This window comes from Pelodiscus sinensis, chromosome 17 (genome assembly GCF_049634645.1).
Source record: "Pelodiscus sinensis isolate JC-2024 chromosome 17, ASM4963464v1, whole genome shotgun sequence".
Classification (NCBI taxonomy): Eukaryota; Metazoa; Chordata; order Testudines; family Trionychidae; genus Pelodiscus; species Pelodiscus sinensis.
In genome coordinates this window covers 39,404,010-39,421,843 of record NC_134727.1, presented here as the reverse complement: position 1 = coordinate 39,421,843, position 17,834 = coordinate 39,404,010, and the positions used below count along the sequence as shown (strand labels likewise).

The 17,834-nt window shown below is 51.5% G+C and overlaps 1 protein-coding gene across 5 annotated transcripts in view; it reads left to right on the top strand.

Annotated features, from left to right (window-relative positions):
* ADAM19 (ADAM metallopeptidase domain 19) overlaps positions 1–15,503 on the top strand; it is a 60,899-nt gene extending 45,396 nt beyond the window's left edge. For all 5 annotated transcript variants that reach the window (XM_075900628.1, XM_006138294.4, XM_075900625.1 and 2 more), the window contains 11 exons: positions 1,736–1,825; positions 5,721–5,916; positions 6,654–6,762; positions 8,101–8,305; positions 9,026–9,103; positions 10,125–10,233; positions 10,339–10,480; positions 11,431–11,512; positions 12,466–12,696; positions 14,407–14,532; positions 15,161–15,503. In XM_075900628.1, the coding sequence (XP_075756743.1) occupies positions 1,736–1,825; positions 5,721–5,916; positions 6,654–6,762; positions 8,101–8,305; positions 9,026–9,103; positions 10,125–10,233; positions 10,339–10,480; positions 11,431–11,512; positions 12,466–12,696; positions 14,407–14,532; positions 15,161–15,208 (1,416 nt within the window). In that variant the 3' untranslated portion in view covers positions 15,209–15,503. The remainder of the gene's footprint in view (positions 1–1,735; positions 1,826–5,720; positions 5,917–6,653; positions 6,763–8,100; positions 8,306–9,025; positions 9,104–10,124; positions 10,234–10,338; positions 10,481–11,430; positions 11,513–12,465; positions 12,697–14,406; positions 14,533–15,160) is intronic.
* The last annotated feature ends 2,331 nt before the right edge of the window (positions 15,504–17,834 follow it).

Below are 17,834 nucleotides of genomic sequence, written 5' to 3'. Positions count from 1 at the left end.
TTCTGAGTACACCAGGTGCCCTCTCGAGGCAATGGCTCCTCCAACCTGGCGCTACAAGATGGTTAATCTAGGTGTGTAGACTGAACACCCCACAAAATGTGCACTGAGTCCTAGAGTTCAGAGAGTCCAGAGGCCTCTGGTCTGACCTAATGCAAAGCAGGGGAGTCACCGGCAAAATGCAAAGCCAGAAGTAGGTTCGGTTTTGAAGCAGCCCCGAAGTTCAGGCATCTGGAATCCGGGATCCATTTGAGCCCAGCTCCAAAGCCGACGAAGGGGGGGCGAGGCCTCGCTGGCCTCTCCTGCCCTGTTGTTGGCCCATCTGGCTGTCATGATCATGGGCTGCTGCACTGCGAAGCTCGTCAAGTCACCTCCTTCCGGTCTGTGCCTCTCCGTGTTGTTCTCCCTGGATGGGAGGGGGCCTCTTGCGGCCAGCCGCCCAGAGCCACCAATCGAAATGCACGCAGCATGAGTAACTGTCCATTCGTTAGCGGGGCGGGGGGGCAATAGCATACAACTGCCAGCAGGGACGTCCCTAGGGTGGGTGGGGTCCGGGGCAACCCCTCCCCCCCAGTGTCTGAGGTGTGGGACAGTGGGCAGCCTTCGCCCCACCTCTGCTCCAGCCTCACCCTGCCCTGCCCCCTTGCTCAAAGCCCCCTCCTCCAAGCAACGTGAGCAGGAGAATCTTGGGGGATGGGAGGGCACCAACAGCCCTCCCCCCACCCCCCTCAAGTACTCACTGCAGTGGCAGGAGCCGGAGCACAAGTCCATAAGAACGGCCAAACTGGGTCAGACCAAAAGTGCATCTCGTCTATATCCTGTCTGCCGACAGTGGCCAATGCCAGGTGCCCCAGAGAGAGTGAACAGAACAGGGAATCATCAAGTGATCCCTCTCCTGTCATCCATTCCCAGCCCCTGACAAACAAAGGCTAGAGGCACCATCTCTACCCATCCTGGCTAGTAACCATTGATGGACCTGCCCTCCATGAGTTTATCTAGCTCTTTTTGGAATCCCGTTAAGTTCTGGCCTTCACAATATCTTCTGGCAAGGAGTTCCACAGGTTAATCAAAGAATCATAGGGTTGGGAAAGCCCTCAGGAGGTCATCGAGTCCAGCCCCCCAACTGTGTGTTGTGTGAAGAAACACTTCCTTTTGTTTGTTTTAAACCTGCTACCTATTAATTTCATTCAGCAAATCCCAGTTCTTATGTTATGGGAGCGACCCGACCGCCTGCTCCGTTCTGCTACGTGGCAGTCGGCTGCTGTTGGGAAGCAGAGTGTCCTAGGGCTGGGGCGCTCACTTCCTGCTTCCACAATGACGCCGAGCGCAGCCGACGGGAGATGGGTGGCAGTGCAGAGCAGGTGGCCGGGTTGCTTCAGCTCCCACCGCAGCAGTGTGTGGGGGCTGCCATCGTGTGCCAGGCCCCTCCCCACAGGAACCCCAGGCCACTCTGGGCTCCATCCATAGGACGGCTGCCACGGCTGCTGTGGGCTTCCCCGTGAAGCACGGGGCTGCCACCCTGGACCGTTCAATGGCTCTGGCAGTGCTGCAGCAAGACCAGGGCAGGGATTTCTGGAGGGGCCAGTGGCGCTGATGGTGCAGGGAGAGGAAGGCCAGCAGATGCTCTGGGTCCTCAAGAGGGGGAGAGCCGGCCGGCCACCTGGACATGTGAGTGTGCTCAGCTCCATCTGCACATCAGCCTCCTCGACCCCGCGCGTCTCTTCTTCCTCTCCCTCAGGACTGCAGGAATCCCTGCTGCAACGCCGCTGACTGCTCCCTGAAACCCGGCGCCGAGTGTGCTCACGGGACCTGCTGCCACCAGTGCAAGGTTGGGCCCTGTCACACCTTCCCCTGCGAGGCGCTGCTGGACCTGGGGAGGGGTAGGGGGATGCAGACAGAGAGAGGAGCAAGGGCCCCAAATTGAGGCCTTGGCTCCTTTCTCCAGTGATTTGAAAAGACGCGAATAACACTGTTTGGATTCTCTCCCTCATGCCGGTGCATCTTGCTTATGCCCCCTGGTTCACCCCCACCCCTCCGGCGGCTTGGATTTATCACTGTCAAATGCTTTACGGCTTGTATATAACCCGCGCGTTTTCAGTACAGGAGCCTTCTCCTAGACCAGTATCCCCCCCTCCAGTCCAAAGGCAACAGGTATCCTGGTGGTAGGCACCACCCAGACACCGACCGATAGCTCCCTGCTCCCCCAGAGTCCTGGCCATGCTCCAGGGAGAGTTTCCCATCCCAGCCGCCTGATTTTGGGCCTGCAATCAACAGTGGGGCCAACAGTGGGGGGAGGGAGGGAGAAGTCCAACAAGCTCATCTCGCTCAGGAATGAGACATCTGCGTTCGTCGCCGCTTTGCTCGCTGCCCGTCACCGGCTTTGGGCACAGAGGCAGAGGCTGTCTTTGACGCCAGCGCCTTCTACGGCTTGCTTTGAGAAATGCGGAGGAAGAGGAGGGAGCAAATCCAGGCTTCTGTACCGACTCCCGAGGCCCTAAGCTTGTCAGCAATATCGGCCAAAGATCTTCCAGAGTGAGGCGTGGTTTGGGGCACCCATTAATGGGGCTGGATTTTCAGAGCCTGGGTGCTCAAAGAACTGCTCTTGGGGTACCTAATGCTGGGTCCCCAACAGTGAAGAGAGACAGTATGTCTAGCCCAGGGGTTTTCAAACTAGGGGTCGCAACTCAGCACTGGGTAGTGGAATGTCGGGCGCTGGGTCTCATTGCTGCAGGGGGATCAGTGACCAGTGGGGGGGCTAAGACAGCTGGCCTGGTACCACAGACTGTGCTGCGCCCCAAAAGCAGCCAGCAGCAGGCCTGGCTTCTAAGTTGGGGGGCGGAGGAGCGCACAGGGCTCCCCTCACTGCCCCTGCCCAGAGCACTAGCTCCGCACTCCCATTGGCTGGGAGCCTGCTGCCGGCTGCTTCTGGGGCAGCCTGGTCTGCGGTGCCAGGAGAGGCAGGAACCTGCCTTAGCCCCCCCGCTGCACCACTGACAGGGAGCCGCTCAAGGTAAGTCACTCCTGCCCCAGCCCAGCCCCCCCTCAAGCCAAAGCCCCCTCCGACAGCCCAAAGCTCCATCCTCAGCCCCACCCCGCAGCCCACACTCCAGTCAAATTCTATTGAGTCGCAGCATCAACGATTTTCTTCAACTGGGTCATGGGAAAAAAAGTTTGAAAACCGCTGGGCTAGTCGTCTTTGCAATTCTTTGTTGTCTGTAAGCCTGGGATTTCAGTGCATGACGCAGGTTAGTTCATCGCTCCATCCCCATGCGGTATGACGCGTCTGATCGCCTTGTGCAGAGCGGCAGTTAAATTCAGACCCTGTCCATTGGTTACCGCCTGTAGCCTGTCCCATGAGCCGTGGAGTGAACGCTGCAGACTTTTGCAATTTAAAACCACATGCAATCTAAGCAGCGGAGAAGTCACTGTTTCCTTCCCTTCTCTTCCACCTTCCATCCCCTGGGGAGACTCGTGCCATCTATTCTTGCTTACACTGGTGCCGGGCTGTGAGCACCAAGGGTTAATCCACATCAAGGGCCAAGCTGTTTCCAAGAAGACAACTGGCACAGCAGGGCTGAGCATGCCGGTTCCCTGGTTGATTATGTCACCAGCTTATTGACCTTTTGGGGGTTACGCCATTGGTTGCTGAAAGAAGGAAACTGGATCCAAGGAGAAACCTGCACATGAGAGCAAGGAGCATTTTCCTCATGGGGATTAGACTGGATGTTGGCCTTTAACCTTCTAGTGCACAGTTTAGTTCCTCTAGCTCAGCAGCTAACTGGAGACACTCCAGGCTGCAGGGTGTGCGGTGGTGTCTGGATCCCGCAGGTCAGAATAGTCTGGTTGTCTAAACTCCTTCTGAGCCTGGGTGTAGAGGTCTGGAGTTCTGCTGACAACGCCCTGGGCTGGATCAGTGGGTGTAAACTCTGCCGCCAGGGATCACTTATGTTCAACGCAGGGGATATGAGGAGGACTGAAGATGTGTGTAAATATATAAATACACTTGCAGATTTACCCGGCATTGCTCAGGTTCTTACTTCAATTAAGTTTTTTAATAAAAGGAAAATGTGCATGCTTTATTGAAAGGATGGCATTTTTCAAACATAGTGTTATTTTTATGAAGTTAATTTTTATTTCAGATTTCTTTTAAAAAGGGGATTGTTCAAATTTTTCTGTTGAATTTTTTTTGGTAATTTTAAAAAAAATGGGAAGTCCATCAAGTGTATTTTTTCTTCATCCCTATAAACTCTTATCATTTGTTGTGTTTTTAAAAAAAGGGCTATAGTCAATTTGGTTTCCAATAACATTTTCTTCTAGTTTTCAAACCGTAATCATTGATTTATCTGGGCCAAAACAGAGCACTACTCCACATTTCTCCATTTTATCTCTTTTCTGTAAGGGTCATTGAGAACCAATCCTATTCCAGGTTGATCCTATTTTTCTGGCTCATCTTGGTTCAGTCTCTTTCAACATTCCCTGGGTTATATTAGTTTTGAAGAACGTCCTTGATTTGCTGATTCTGTCTCTTTTCTGTATAGTTTTATGAGAAGCAATCCCATTCCAAGCACATCCCATTTTTCTGGCACAACCAAAACCTGTTATGTTTATGTTTGTGCTTTAAGTTAAGCTCAAGAGGAAGCTGTACACCAAACTTGGTGGTCCTGGCTCCTACCCTGTAGGAGGAATTCTTGAACAGACAGACAAACTCTAAAATATGTATTAGATGTTGAGCAGAGCCCTCTATTGGAATGACCCGACCGCTTTTCTCAAGTCACAGTTCTGCTGTCTTGTTAGATCTTGTGGGAACAGGTCTCTAGTTTTGGAGCCCAACTTCCAAACTCAAAGCCCCGCAGCTGTCTCTATCTGAGTGACGAGAGGCAACAATTTTCACGCTAGCTCACTTCCTGGAAAAGATGTTGTGCACAATCGTCTTGTAGTGACATTATGCCCATAACAACCTCTCTGGGTTCCCAGCCATGCTGCCCGCGAGGAGAGATTCAACTGCATCACAGCACTGTACTTTGCCCACCTCATGTTCACCAGTGGTAGGGAAGGGCTCAAACAAGCAAACTCGCTTTTGAACAAGTCTTAGCTAGTTATTGAGGGTCAATTGAGGTGTCGGTGGCTAAGACGAAGAGATGAGGGATGGCTGGATTAGACAGTTTGTCGGGTTTTTTACCATAGAGAAGCAAAACCCTGTTGCAGTCAAGCAAGAAGAAATCCATCGGTGTGGGAAGTAAGAGTATAGAACCCCATAGTTTTGCACCCGGCTTCCCCACACCCAAGGGCCGGCCATCCACTGGCTCTGCCAGTCCCGAGTCCAGCTTCCAGGTGGCCCCTTTGGCCTCCCACCAGCCCTGCTGGCTTTGCCACCCACTGGGATCCTCCCACCCACCCTCCCCTTGGGCTCTGCAGTCTGCTGCCCCCGTGGTGCAGGCCACCGGCCCAGGAGGCTCCGCTGCTACCTGGGGTCCTGCTGCCAGCCCAGGACTCTGCTCCCAGCCTCAACCCAGGGCCCCACAGCTGCCTCCTGTTATGCTTAGGTGGCCAAGTCTCCCAGCCAGACTCTACTGTGTCTGGTCCATCCAGTCTGGGAGAGTTGGTACCTCTAGTTGTGGCCCAAGCCTGGGGCAGTGAGAGGTGCAGCTCAGTCCCTCCTTCTTAAAACAGCTCTGGTGCCACTAAAATCATCCCTGATTTTTTTCCCCCTTCCATCTCTTCAGCTGGTGGCTCCAGGAACTCTCTGCAGGGAGACCTCTGGACCCTGTGACCTGCCAGAACACTGCACTGGCAAGTCAGCCTTCTGCCCCGCCAACTTCTACCAAATGGACGGGACGCCGTGCGCAGGGGGGCGGGCGTACTGCTACGTCGGCATGTGCCTCACGCACGAGCAGCAGTGCCTGGAGCTCTGGGGGCCAGGTAAGGAGAGCCTCTTCCAGAGCAACAGGCTCCGTGGCCAGATGGTCTATGCGAGACTGAGCGTCTGCTTTAGATGGTGATTGTTGTTCTCCTGAGACGCACAAAGGACAGGAGGGGAAACAGAGGCACGAAGAGGCAATATGAAGTGCCCAAGGTCACACAGCAGCACAGCAGGTGCTCCAGGAATTTGCTCTAAGTCTCCTGTCTTGTAGGCCGGTGCTCTGGATGCTAGAGGATGCTGCCTCCCCATAACAGTCTCCAGCAGTGGCCAGGCAGGGCCGAGGAATAGGGCAGGGGTCGCACACAGAAGCTTGTACTGCCTCTGCCCTTGTTTATCGGACAACAGATGCAACAGAGGACATGGTCTATGTCTATGGTGACAGATTCTGACCTCACAAGCACAGAATTTTGAGTGTACCATGTGACTCAATGGAAGCCAATGGGGCTGGAGGGAAGTACAAATGCAAATGCTGGTACAAATATATCCGTGACAGCCAGAAAGCTCCAGCTGTGCCCAGCATTCTGGCCATTTGTTACATCCCTAGGGGGCTGCCCTCCAGCAGAGGATTGGTCCCCGACCACCCACTCTGCTGGAAAACCTCAGCTGCAGTGCTCACAGGGCAGAAGTAGCAAATAGGTTCTCCCCCATCAACTTGTCGGGAAAGAAGGAATAAGTGCAGGGTTTGAGGTAGCCACCGCTTCTCCAAGAGTCAGTCGCACCCGTCTCTTCCATACAGGAGCGAGGCCCGCCCCTGACCTGTGCTTTGAGAAGGTTAACGCTGCCGGGGACACCTATGGGAACTGTGGGAAGGATCCCTCCGGCACGTACAGGAAGTGTGAGACAAGGTAGGAGGCAGAAGGGCAGCTCTTACTTGCTAGTAGAGAAGTGATGTTTCCATACCCTGCTAAGATACAGGCCACCAGAGGAAAGCAAACTACCCTCTGCTGGTATTAATACCCTCTCCCTGCAGGCAGCCCTCCCCTATCCCAGTTCGATCTGTGCTCTTCTTTATGATACAGGTTGAATCTCTCTAGTCCGGCACCCTCGGGACCTGACTGGTTCCGAACGAGAGAATTTGCCGGACCAGAGGAGGTCAATATTGTCTAGCAGCATTACCAACACTTCCGCTGCTTACTGGGCCCCGAGAAGACATTCGGGGTAAATTAGAGCTAAATAACAGCACAGAACACTGAGGGTATGTCTAGACTACAGGGTTTTGTCGACAGAAGTTTTGTCGACAGATACTGTCGACAAAGCTTCTGTTGACAAAGAGCGTCTAGACTACATCCAGTTCTGTCGACAAAGCAAGAACTCTGTCAACAAAAGGCGTTATTCCTCATAGAATGAGGTTGACATACGTCGACAAAACTGCTGAGTTTTGTCGACCTTATGTCGACATAACTCAAAGGCAGTGTGGACGCAGGTATAGTTTTGTCGACAAAAGTCCACTTTTGTGGACAAAACCCTGTAGTCTAGACACACCCTGAGAGCCAGGACTGGGGGCTGAAAACAAACTTTTTGGGACCGCGGGAAACTTGGCTACACTCATGATAAATGGTCATCTGGCTCACTAACATCATGCCAGACCAGTTTCTGGACCAGAGAGTTCTGAACTAGAGAGGTTCCACCTGTAGTAGCATTGCTAGCTATGTGGGCAGCTGGTAGTTTCTCAAATATAAAGATTTTAACCAAAAACCCCTCTGAATTTTGAAGAAAAAAGGCTGAGATTGCTACCATCCCTCCCCTCCCCCCCACTTCTCAAACAACTGTCGAGCTGGTTTTTTATTCCAACAGTAAACGGAGGAGGAAATTTTTGTTTCCCGTTATTCGTCCAGGCCCAATATTTATAACAGCTAAAAGGCAGCTTCCTGTTTATCTCCGTGGCCGTCCATTCTTAACCCAGGTTGGGGCGAAGTGCCCTGCAATCTGGCCTGTTTATGACACAGATGAAATGGTGACCAGTGGGCCTGTCTCCTTAGGATTGTTCCTTTAGATGGCTTGGAGTGGCTATTGCCAGGGAGCCAAAGAATGGTATTGTCTTGCTGTGAGCTCAGAAATGGGTCGGTGCCTCCCTCAAATCTGTTCATTTTAATGTGAATGTTCTTAATCTTGTGGGGATAAAGTGGAGACGTTAAGCAGAAGGCAGGAGGCGACCTGCTTTCTTGTCGCCGCTTTTCCAACAGAGATGCAAAATGCGGGAAGATTCAGTGCCAGAGCTCGGCTTCCAAACCACTGGACTCCCGGGCTGTCCCGATAGACACAACGATCCAGGTGAAGGGAAGGCAGATCCAGTGCCGGGGGACACACGTGTACGGTGCTGAAGAGAGCGAAGGGGATATGCTGGACCCTGGCCTGGTGATGACAGGAACGAAGTGTGGGGACAATCACGTAGGTCCTGGCGTGTACCACGGTGCTGTTGGGTGGGGCGGGGCTTTGCCAGCTGGAAAATGTTCTGGGATGCTTCAATTCTTTCTGGAGAATTTTTACCTATGTCACGGGAGCAGCTTCCTACAGCACAGCTTCTGTGGGCCTGCTGAGAGAGAACACTCTATCCCTAGCAGGTTACCTGCTACACCAGGGGCTGGACATGAAGTCTGCGGAGATCCCTCCCAGTCCAGTTTCTAACAGTTCCCTCTCTCACACAGCAGAAGGCAGCTCCTTTATTCATTGGTACCAAAGGGCCACCCATGCCTTAGGTCTTTGCCAAGTGGTTAGAGGGGGACAGTGTTAGATCTGGGTCTGGGATGGCGTGGCCTAGAACGACAAGCTCCAGGTTAGAGGCTGAGAGCCAATACCAGCTGTTCTCCCACAGGCTGGAGGTGTGGCTTTGGGCAAGTCAGCTGGCTTCTTAGCCTCAGTTTCTCCATTGCGCGTCTGCTATCCCATTCACTGGGGCGGGGGCGGAGATAGATAGTTGCTTGGGGACCAGCCAAACATCACTGTTGGCTGTGACTTCGGTTCTGACATTATTGTTACCTGTACTCTGGTAGCCCCCAGGAGTCATAACCAGAGCCCCCCCCCCCGGCACCAGGTGCTGTACAAACATGGAACAATGACATGGTCCCTCCCCCAGAGAGCTGACAGGGCGTTCGGTTTGTGCTCCCACAGGTTTGCTTCGAGGGACACTGCAGGAACGCATCCATCTTTAAGTCTGAAGGCTGTAGGAAGAAGTGCCATGGCCGGGGAGTGAGTCTTTCTGCCTTTTCTCCATTTCAGGCATGGCTGGGGTAGACAAGTCCCTTTACATTTGTACAAGGTGTTTGGGGAGCTATTCATACTTTAAAAAGCCAGTTCCGACAGGGCCGTTCTTACCCACATGCAGAATACGCAGCTGCACAGGGCACCTGCAAATCTGGGGCACCGCTGGGTTTTAGTGTTCACCCATCTCCCTCTTCCTATCCCTGTTCTGTGGCTGCTGCAGCCTGGAGAGTCTTCTGGAGATAAGCGAGATAACTTAAAAGTAAAACAGCCTTTTAGCAGGCCTATGAGCAGAACACTGAGCCTGTGAAAGAGTCGTTCAAGTGGTCCTGAAGCCAATTAACAGTTCTCTACTGTCCATTTCTGAATAAACCATGTGAGTCTACAGGATCTTTGTTTAAAATTAGCCTTAAAAATATGAATGCATTGCTGCAGATTATCAAATCACGTCTCTAAAAAATCGTGTCCCTTCACGTGGCTGCCATCAAGCAGAGGGACACCAATTTAATTGTACTGTGTAGGGCCCCATACACTCTGGCTACGTCGCCATTTTCGCAATCGGGGCTTTTTTGCGCAAAACAAATCTGAGCTGTCTATACTGCTTTGCGCAAAAGGACTTTTGCCCGAACGGGAGCAGCATAGTATTTCCGCAAGAAGCACTGATTTCAGACAGTAGGAAGTCAGTGTTCTTGCGGAAATTCAAGTGGCCAGTGTAGACAGCTGGCAAGTTTTTCCGCAAAAGCAGCTGCTTTTGCGGAAAAACTTGCCAGTCTAGACACAGCCCCTAAGGCCACCCCCGCATTCAGGTGTCACCGTTAACATAAACTCCCGTGGTCTCCTGCTTCTTCATCAGACTCCCATTCGTGTGACAGGGCGCCTAGTTCCTAACGGTGCCTTGGAAAGTCTCTCACATGTGGCCCACATGAGGGGCTGGCGGCTGGTGTTTGGTTGCTTGCTGTGTGTGGATTCTTGGGGCGCTGGATAAAGTCCTTATCTGTTCCCAACACAGGTGTGCAACAGCAACAAGAACTGCCACTGCAACAGCGGATGGGCACCCCCGTTTTGCAACCAGCCTGGGAACGGAGGCAGCCTGGACAGTGGGCCCTTACCGCACCAAAGTGGGTGTGACTCCTTTTATCTCCCAGGTTCCTCGTACAGCAGCAGTGTGGGTGGTGGAAGGAAGAGCCGTACACAGTGATTGACTCTGCTTTTCTTGCTTTCAGGCCTAACTCCAGTGCTAGCAGGCGTCCTGGTTTCCATCTTGCTTTTGATCGGAATCGCGGTTGCGTTTTGCTACAAATGGAGGGACAGACTCGGGCCTCTGAAGCAGACCATCCTCCCTTCAAAGAGGAGCTCACAGTTGGGGTGGGATTATTCTTTGCCTCCCTTTCTCCCAAAGCTTTGCAGGGTCAGCGAGAAGAAAACTCACAGACCATTCCTGTAGCTAATTATCCGTCTCCTGGTCATGCACTAAAGAAGGTTGATGTCACGCATGTCACTCAGTGGACAGAACTTCGACACTTCACAGAATGTTCCTGTTGGCGGTTGTCTTGGCCACTAATGAAGGACACAGATGGTCGTGGCTCTCAGTTGGGGGGAGGGGTAGCTCAGTGGTTTGAGCATTGGCTTGCTCAACCCAGGGTTGCAAGCTCAATCCATGCAGAGGCCATCTAGGGATTTGGGGCAAAAATGCATCAGGGATGGTACTTGGTCCTGCTGTGAAAGCAGCAGACTGGACTTGGTGACCTTTCAAGGTCCCTTCCCATTCTAGGAGATAGGCAATCTCCATTAATTTATTTTAATTTAATAGCAGTTTAGGTAGTAAAGTTTAGTCCAAGGGTGGGCAATAATTTTTGCAGGGGAGCCACTTCACAGATGTTGACTGCAGTCAAGGGCCAACTCCACCCCAGAAGGGGCAGGGCCTTGGGCAGAAATGGGAAGAGCCTTCTAGGTGCCACCTGCCCCTTGTTGGCACAGGGGGGAGGAGCTGCTAGCTGCTTTGAATAGTCAATGACTTCGCACACATACCCCTCCCGCCCCCAGCTCTCAATTGGCTTGGGAGCAGGGGAGTGGCAGGGCAGGCCATGGGCTGGATCAAACAGCTTGATGGGCCGAATTCTGCCCACGGGTCATATCTTGCCCACCCCTGGTTTCGTCACTAAAAGGGGACATGGATAAACAGGCTGACTGGGATGGTCGATGTTGTTTTCAAATTCTGCTGAAACTTTTTGTTGGAATTTAGGCAAAGAAAGAAAGAGAAAATGCATGAAGGAAATAACTCCCTTCTTCCCTTCTCTCTCCTCGATTGCCCGCAGTGCTGCTGCCCCAGATCAGTATGGTGCGAATGGCCATTCAAATCCAACCTTCAAACTGAACCCCCCGCAGGAGCGGAGAAAGGTAGCGACAAAGACACCGGAAACCTACCCCGAGGCACGGTTCAGCCCTAGTCTGCTTCTGTCTCCACATCATTCTGGGACGTGCTAGCAGGGCTCGTGAGCAAGACACGAGAAGTCATTCTTCTGCTCTGCTCTGATTAGGCCTCCGCTAGAGGATTGTGCCCAGTGGGCATCACGTTTCAGGAAAGATGTGGACAAACTGAGGAAAGTCCAGAAAGCAACAACAATGATGAAAGGTCTAGAAAACATGGCATGTGAGGGAAGATTGAAATAACAGGGCTTGTATGGTGTGTAGAAGAGAAGACTGAGGGGGGACATGATAACTGTTTTCAAATAACTAAAAGAGTGTTACAAGGGGTAAGGAGAAAATTTCTTCTCATTCTGAGGATAGGACCAGAGGAAATGGGCTTAAATTGCAGGATGGGAGCCTGAGGCTGGATGTTATAGAAAAAATCCTGCCAGGATGGTTAAATACAGGAATAAATTGCTTTATGGAGCTGATGGAATCTCCATCATGGGAGATTTTTAAGGGCAGGATGGACTGACACTTGTCAGGGATGGTTTAAATAATACTTAGTCCTGCTGTAAGGGTAGGGGACCAGACTCGATGACTTCTCAAGGTCCCTTCCAGTCCTACCACTCTATGAGCACCTTACTTCTTCTGGCTCCCGTGAAAATCCCAACCAAAGCTTTCCACATTATTCAGTGCACCCATTGCTGACGCTTCTTGTAAACGTCCCGGTGTAGTCTGGGCTAAAGGCAAAATGAGCGAAAACAATCAACACTTGCTAGATATACCTGGCAAGTTCAGATATACTTGGTCAGTTCAGAATGCTATAGTCAGCAGTTTCTGCTGCATTGCAGTGGAAGAAAGAGAGAGGTGTGACAATGAATGTAGAGGGCAGCATGTCTGATGTGGAAATAACACCTGGTGTTTGTGTGACTTGTCTACAGGCTACCTATGCCCCTGAAATCCCATCGAAACCTGCTGTGCTTCACCCCCAGCCAGCCCCAGATCTCAAAATTCACAAGCAGCCACCGCCTGCTCTCCCAGCTGGCCACAGCCTCCACACCAGCAAACCCTCTGGTCCTGCGCATCAAGAAGATGGGATTCCGAAGGATGCTGCCCGGCGGCTTCCTCCGAGCAGACCACCACCCCCTGCTCCAAAACTCCTGGTCCCACAGGTAAAGGAATCACACTGAAATGAGCCATGTATCTGCTCTTCACGGCAATTGGAAAGGGCCCCCAGTTCTGCGCATGGCAGCAGTAGAGTTATGATGCTCGCTAGCACAGGGCGTGGTGCAAAGGCCAGTGGCTCACGGTCCCTAATGTAGCTCAGTTGATGCTTTTCCCCCACCCTGTGCTCTCTGAGGTGGGCCTCTTCGGAGCACACACCGAGCAAAACTGTGCACAGGAGATGGCGGGATGGACCCACCAGGGACGCGGTTCTCTTGGTTTCATTCAAACCTCCTGAGATGAGCTGTGGAGAATGAATTCAGTTCTACCTGTTCCCAGGGCAGAGGATTGCAAACATGGTCCTGCTGCTCCATGCTGCAGTTGATAATGTCCCTTTGCTGGGTGAATTTTCAATGATAATACTTCACGGGATTGTGTCTCGGCACCACATTTCAGAAAAGATGTGGAGAAATTGAAGAGGATCCAGAGAAGAGCAGCAAAAAGGATGGAAGGTCTAGAAAACATGAGCGATGAGGGAAGACTGAAAGAATTGGGCTTGTGTAGTTTAGAAAAGAGAAGACTGAGAGGGGACATGATAGCAGCTTTCAAGGATCTAAAAGGGTGTTACAAGGAAGGAAAAAAATTGTTCTCCTTGACCTCTGAAGATAGGACAAGAAACAATGGGGTTAAATTGGAGCAAAGGAGGTTTAGGTTGCACATTAGGAATAACTTCCAAACTGTCAAGGTGGTTAAACACTGGAATAAGTTGCCTAGGGGGGTGGTAGAATCTCCATCCCTGGAGCTATTGAAGAGCAGGTTGGACAGACACCTGTCAGGGATGATCTAGACGGTGCTTGGTCCTGCCCTGAGGGCAGGGGATGGGACTTGATGACCTCTCAAGGTCCCTTCCAGGTCTAGGACAATGGTTCTGTGATTCTCTCCCCATGTCTGTTCAGTCCTCAGCCTCAATGCTAAGACCACCCATGGGAGGAGGAGGGGAGTCAGTCAGAAGCCAGATCCAAGCCTGTAACCTCCAGATGGACAATTCCATCGCCTGTTGCCCATCCCCTGAGCCAGCCTGGCCCCTCCATTGTGACCTCAGGCAGACCTGAGCTCAGGCCTCCAGAGGGGACAGGTTCGTGCTGTCATTGGCCTTCGCTCCCCGCCCCCTTTTGGAGCGGTTTCATTTTTAGAGCAAAGTTTGCTATTCTCCTTGGGGGCTGATGCAGATCCTCTGAGACCCGGACCATCTGCCAGTCGCACATTTTGGCGAACAAGGCACCCGGGGAGTATTGGATTCAAAGCCTACTTACGCGCCATTGAGTAACAGCCCCAGCAAGCAACACGAGCCAGGAAATTGAGCAGATGCTCAGGAGCTCTCCGCTAACGGCTTCCCCAACTTTTGTGATGAGGGGGGAAAACTGGAGGCAGGGCAGGGCGGGTGAAATCACCGTCAGTGCTTTAGGTGCAGAGCTCCGGGCAAACGAGGGTGGTGCTGTGTGTGCTAACAGTCTGCATCAGGGCCAGCCACAGGTTTGTGCTGAGGCAACACGTGGGTTTTGAGGCTCCCAGTAACCGCAGTCATGCATGACAATGGCCAGGAAAGGGTTAAATCTGTGCGGTTGGCTGCAAACCTCCCTTACGTCCTGAGGTTGGGGGCCTCATAGAGTTGACCAGAGATGTGCCCTTCCTGAACATGCTCTTTGTTTCCTGCTTAGGACACTGCCAGGCCCCGCCCACCGCAGAAAGCTTTGCCGGCTAATCCCGTGCCAAGAATTAACACCACAGTGCTGCCACCACCTGCTTCTGGAAGGCACGCAGGACGACACCAGCCACCAGCAGAGGTAGAGCTTCTGACAAAGGAACACAGAAGAGAATATAATAGCTGTGTCTAGACTGGCAAGTTTTTCCCGCAAAATCAGCTGCTTTTGCGGAAAAACTTGCCAGCTGTCTACACTGGCTGCTTGAATTTCCGCAAGAACACTGAAATGAGTGCTTCTTGTGGAAATACTATGCTGCTCCTGTTCGAGCAAAAGTCCTTTTGCGCAAAACTTTTTTTGTTTCTTGGTTTCTTGCTTAGGACACAGTACTCATCTATGTAACATGCCCTTAGCATGTTAGTCATTGATTCACCCTTCTAAATAGAACCTTAATATAATGTCTGAATCCAGCCTCTATCTACAAGGGGCTAGGAAGGAACTTTCCCTAGAAGTGTCCATTGTGGGGATTCTCGTGCATTCCTGGGAAGTGTCTGATACGGGCCACTGCTAGAGGTGGAATTCAGGTCTTAACTGGCATGACTATGCCAAGGTTCCTGTCTGCCATCTTTCTTCTGTTGGGCACTGTATCTGAACTAAGACAGCTTCGCCTGCCCCCTGTGGTCTGAGCTGAATTAGAACACGCGGGAAGCTTTTTCTTTTTCATAAAAACGTCTCTCACTGTCTCTTTTTGTCTTGTAACTCTCCACACCAGAACCCAACAGTGAAGCCAGCTGGAGGAGCAAATGCCTTGCAGAAATGATGGCCAGGCACTCTGCGTGCCAGGTCGTCCAGCTAAACACGGGTTCTTTCCAAACCGACTTGGGATCTCACAAGGACCTGGATGTCCCGGCAACCAGATAGAAGACTCTCAGGTTACGTGCAATGCTTGATCACCGCTCCCTAGCCCCATATGTCCCACCTACCTAAAGAGACAGAGCTACCAGTCCTGGTGAAGGCAGGAGCAATGCTTAGTGACACCAGTGGGAATTGCATCAGTATAAGCCTGCGGTGCCTTTGTACAGATGTTACTTGTTTAAAATAGCAGTGAAATGTTATTGTGCAATTTATAGTGCAGAAGCGGGGTTGGGGAGAGAGAGCACTCTGTATTTTGAAAGATTTTGCCTTGCCCACCTTGTCTCGGTAATACCCTGGGCATGACATGGCCACCCCTGCTCGATGAGTATATAGAACTCTACATGTCATCAGCAATTGCATGCTCCAGGGCGAGTGATCTGAATGTGTCAGCTATTGGATTTGACAGGTGAGGCACTACGGATAGCTTGTGTGTCTGTCTGTGAATGCCATATAGCTGCCAGGGTGTTCAACCACATCTGTTTCCCTGGGCTTTGAGCAATGGGGCAGCAGTGTGGAAGGAAACAGTGGAAAAGGTGCCGTGATGGTCTTTCTGATGAGTTGGGACTGGAATCTCCTCCCCACTGGACCATCCCTAGCAAGACCCTTTCCATCACCACCAGCCAGATGTTTTGCATTAACTGCTCCATTCTACCCCGTCTTGTCTTGTTGAGGTAAGCACAGAATTCAGTGGCATTTCCAGCTGGGTTTAGACTCTAGACAAGGTCCTGAACAGTCAAATGGAGTTAAAATGCTGGAACATGGTGCCGGAGTTAACCAGGCCAGAACACTCTGGCTACGTCTACACGGGCATGATTTTCCGAAAATGCTTTTAACAGAAAACTTTTCCATTAAAAGCATTTTCGGAAAAGCACGTCTAGATTGGCAGGATGCTTTTCCGCAAAAGCACTTTTTGCGGAAAAACGTCCGTGGCCAATCTAGACGCGGTTTTCCGCAAAAAAGCCCCGATCGCCATTTTCGTGATCGGGGCTTTTTTGCGGAAAACATTACTGTGCTGTCTACACTGTCCCTTTTGCACAAAAGTCTTTCGGAAAAAGACTTTTGCCCAAACGGGAGCAGCATAGTATTTCCGCAAGAACACTGACGATCTTACATGAGATCGTCAGTGTTCTTGCAGAAATTCAAGCGGCCAGTGTAGACAGCTGGCAAGTTTTTCCGCAAAATCAGATGATTTTGTGGAAAAACTTGCCAGTCTAGACACAGCCGCACTGTATACAGCCCATGGGCCTCCATTCTGTGCTGAGCAATACAATGCAGCGTGGGTACCTGGTCACCAGCCCAGCAAGAAATGTAACTTTAAAGTCATGGAAGACTTCTACACCACATGGTGCTTTTGTTGGACAGCTGATTGAATCCAGACTTTCCTCTAGCTGGCCTGAAGCAGGCACTTGTCCTTGTGCACTTTAAACAGAAGGCGTGGTTGTAGGGCCTTTATACTAAGAATTTGTTTTGTTAATCAGTCTGGGTTTCCATGCATTTTCTCTCAGGACTTTGGGACATTTTGCTCCGCCAGCAATTTTTCCAGTTTCCTTGAAATTGCTTTACGTGTGAACGCTAGCAATTCCGGAACTCTAGACACAGAAGTTCTGTCCCCTGCAACTTTAGGATAGACTGAGGTCTTCAAGCAAAATGATCCAGGCTGCACAGCATAAGAAACCCAACGACATGATGCAAAAACCTGTTTGGGGTTGTGATTTTATTATTGCTACTTAACTATGAAGAAAAACCTGGAACACAATTTTTGGCTGGTGTCTGAAGATGGACCAGGCCCTTTTGTTATCCTCCAGCTGTCACTCCTGGAAATGGTTAGTTTGGCCCTCTGCTGAGATTTTCATAGTCCTTAAAAATCAACCAGTAATGCCCCCACATGAAACAGCTGAGGCCGTAAGTGAATGAGGTCAACACTCTCTAACCTTTAAATCAGTGACGGGCAACCTAGGCTAGTGAGTGGGCCACGAGACCCCAAGCTGGTCTCCCAGGCTGGGGTAGTTCTGCTAACTGCACCTGCTTGCATGCCTAGAATTTGGGGGAGGGGCGAAGACAGAACCATAGCAACGTGCTGATTGGATGCAGAGGGAGCGCACAGCTCTCACAATGCTTTGTGCAACCAGCCCGCCCCTCCCTTCACATGCCCTTGCATTACAGGCGTGTCACTGCAATTACACCAGGTACAAAACGATGTGGACTGGAACCAGCACAGCTGGGCAGCCCTGTATATTGTAAAACATCTTGTGGGCCCTGATGGGTCGCCTGTGGGCCGCAGGTTGCTCACCACTGCTCAAAATGCTTTTCTCCACCTGTGGTCACCCCAGTGTCCTAATTACTGTCCCCTGGCATCTGCGCTTCAATGCAAAGCAGCCATTTACAGCTGGACAATTTTGAACACAGCTCTTCATCTTATTAAAACCACACACTTATTAATGCCTGCAGCTAACGTGTCACTCTCTGCCGCTTCTGGCACTGATCTGGTGCCCGCTGAAGTCTGTAGGCTGATTTCCACTGATTTCAGGGGG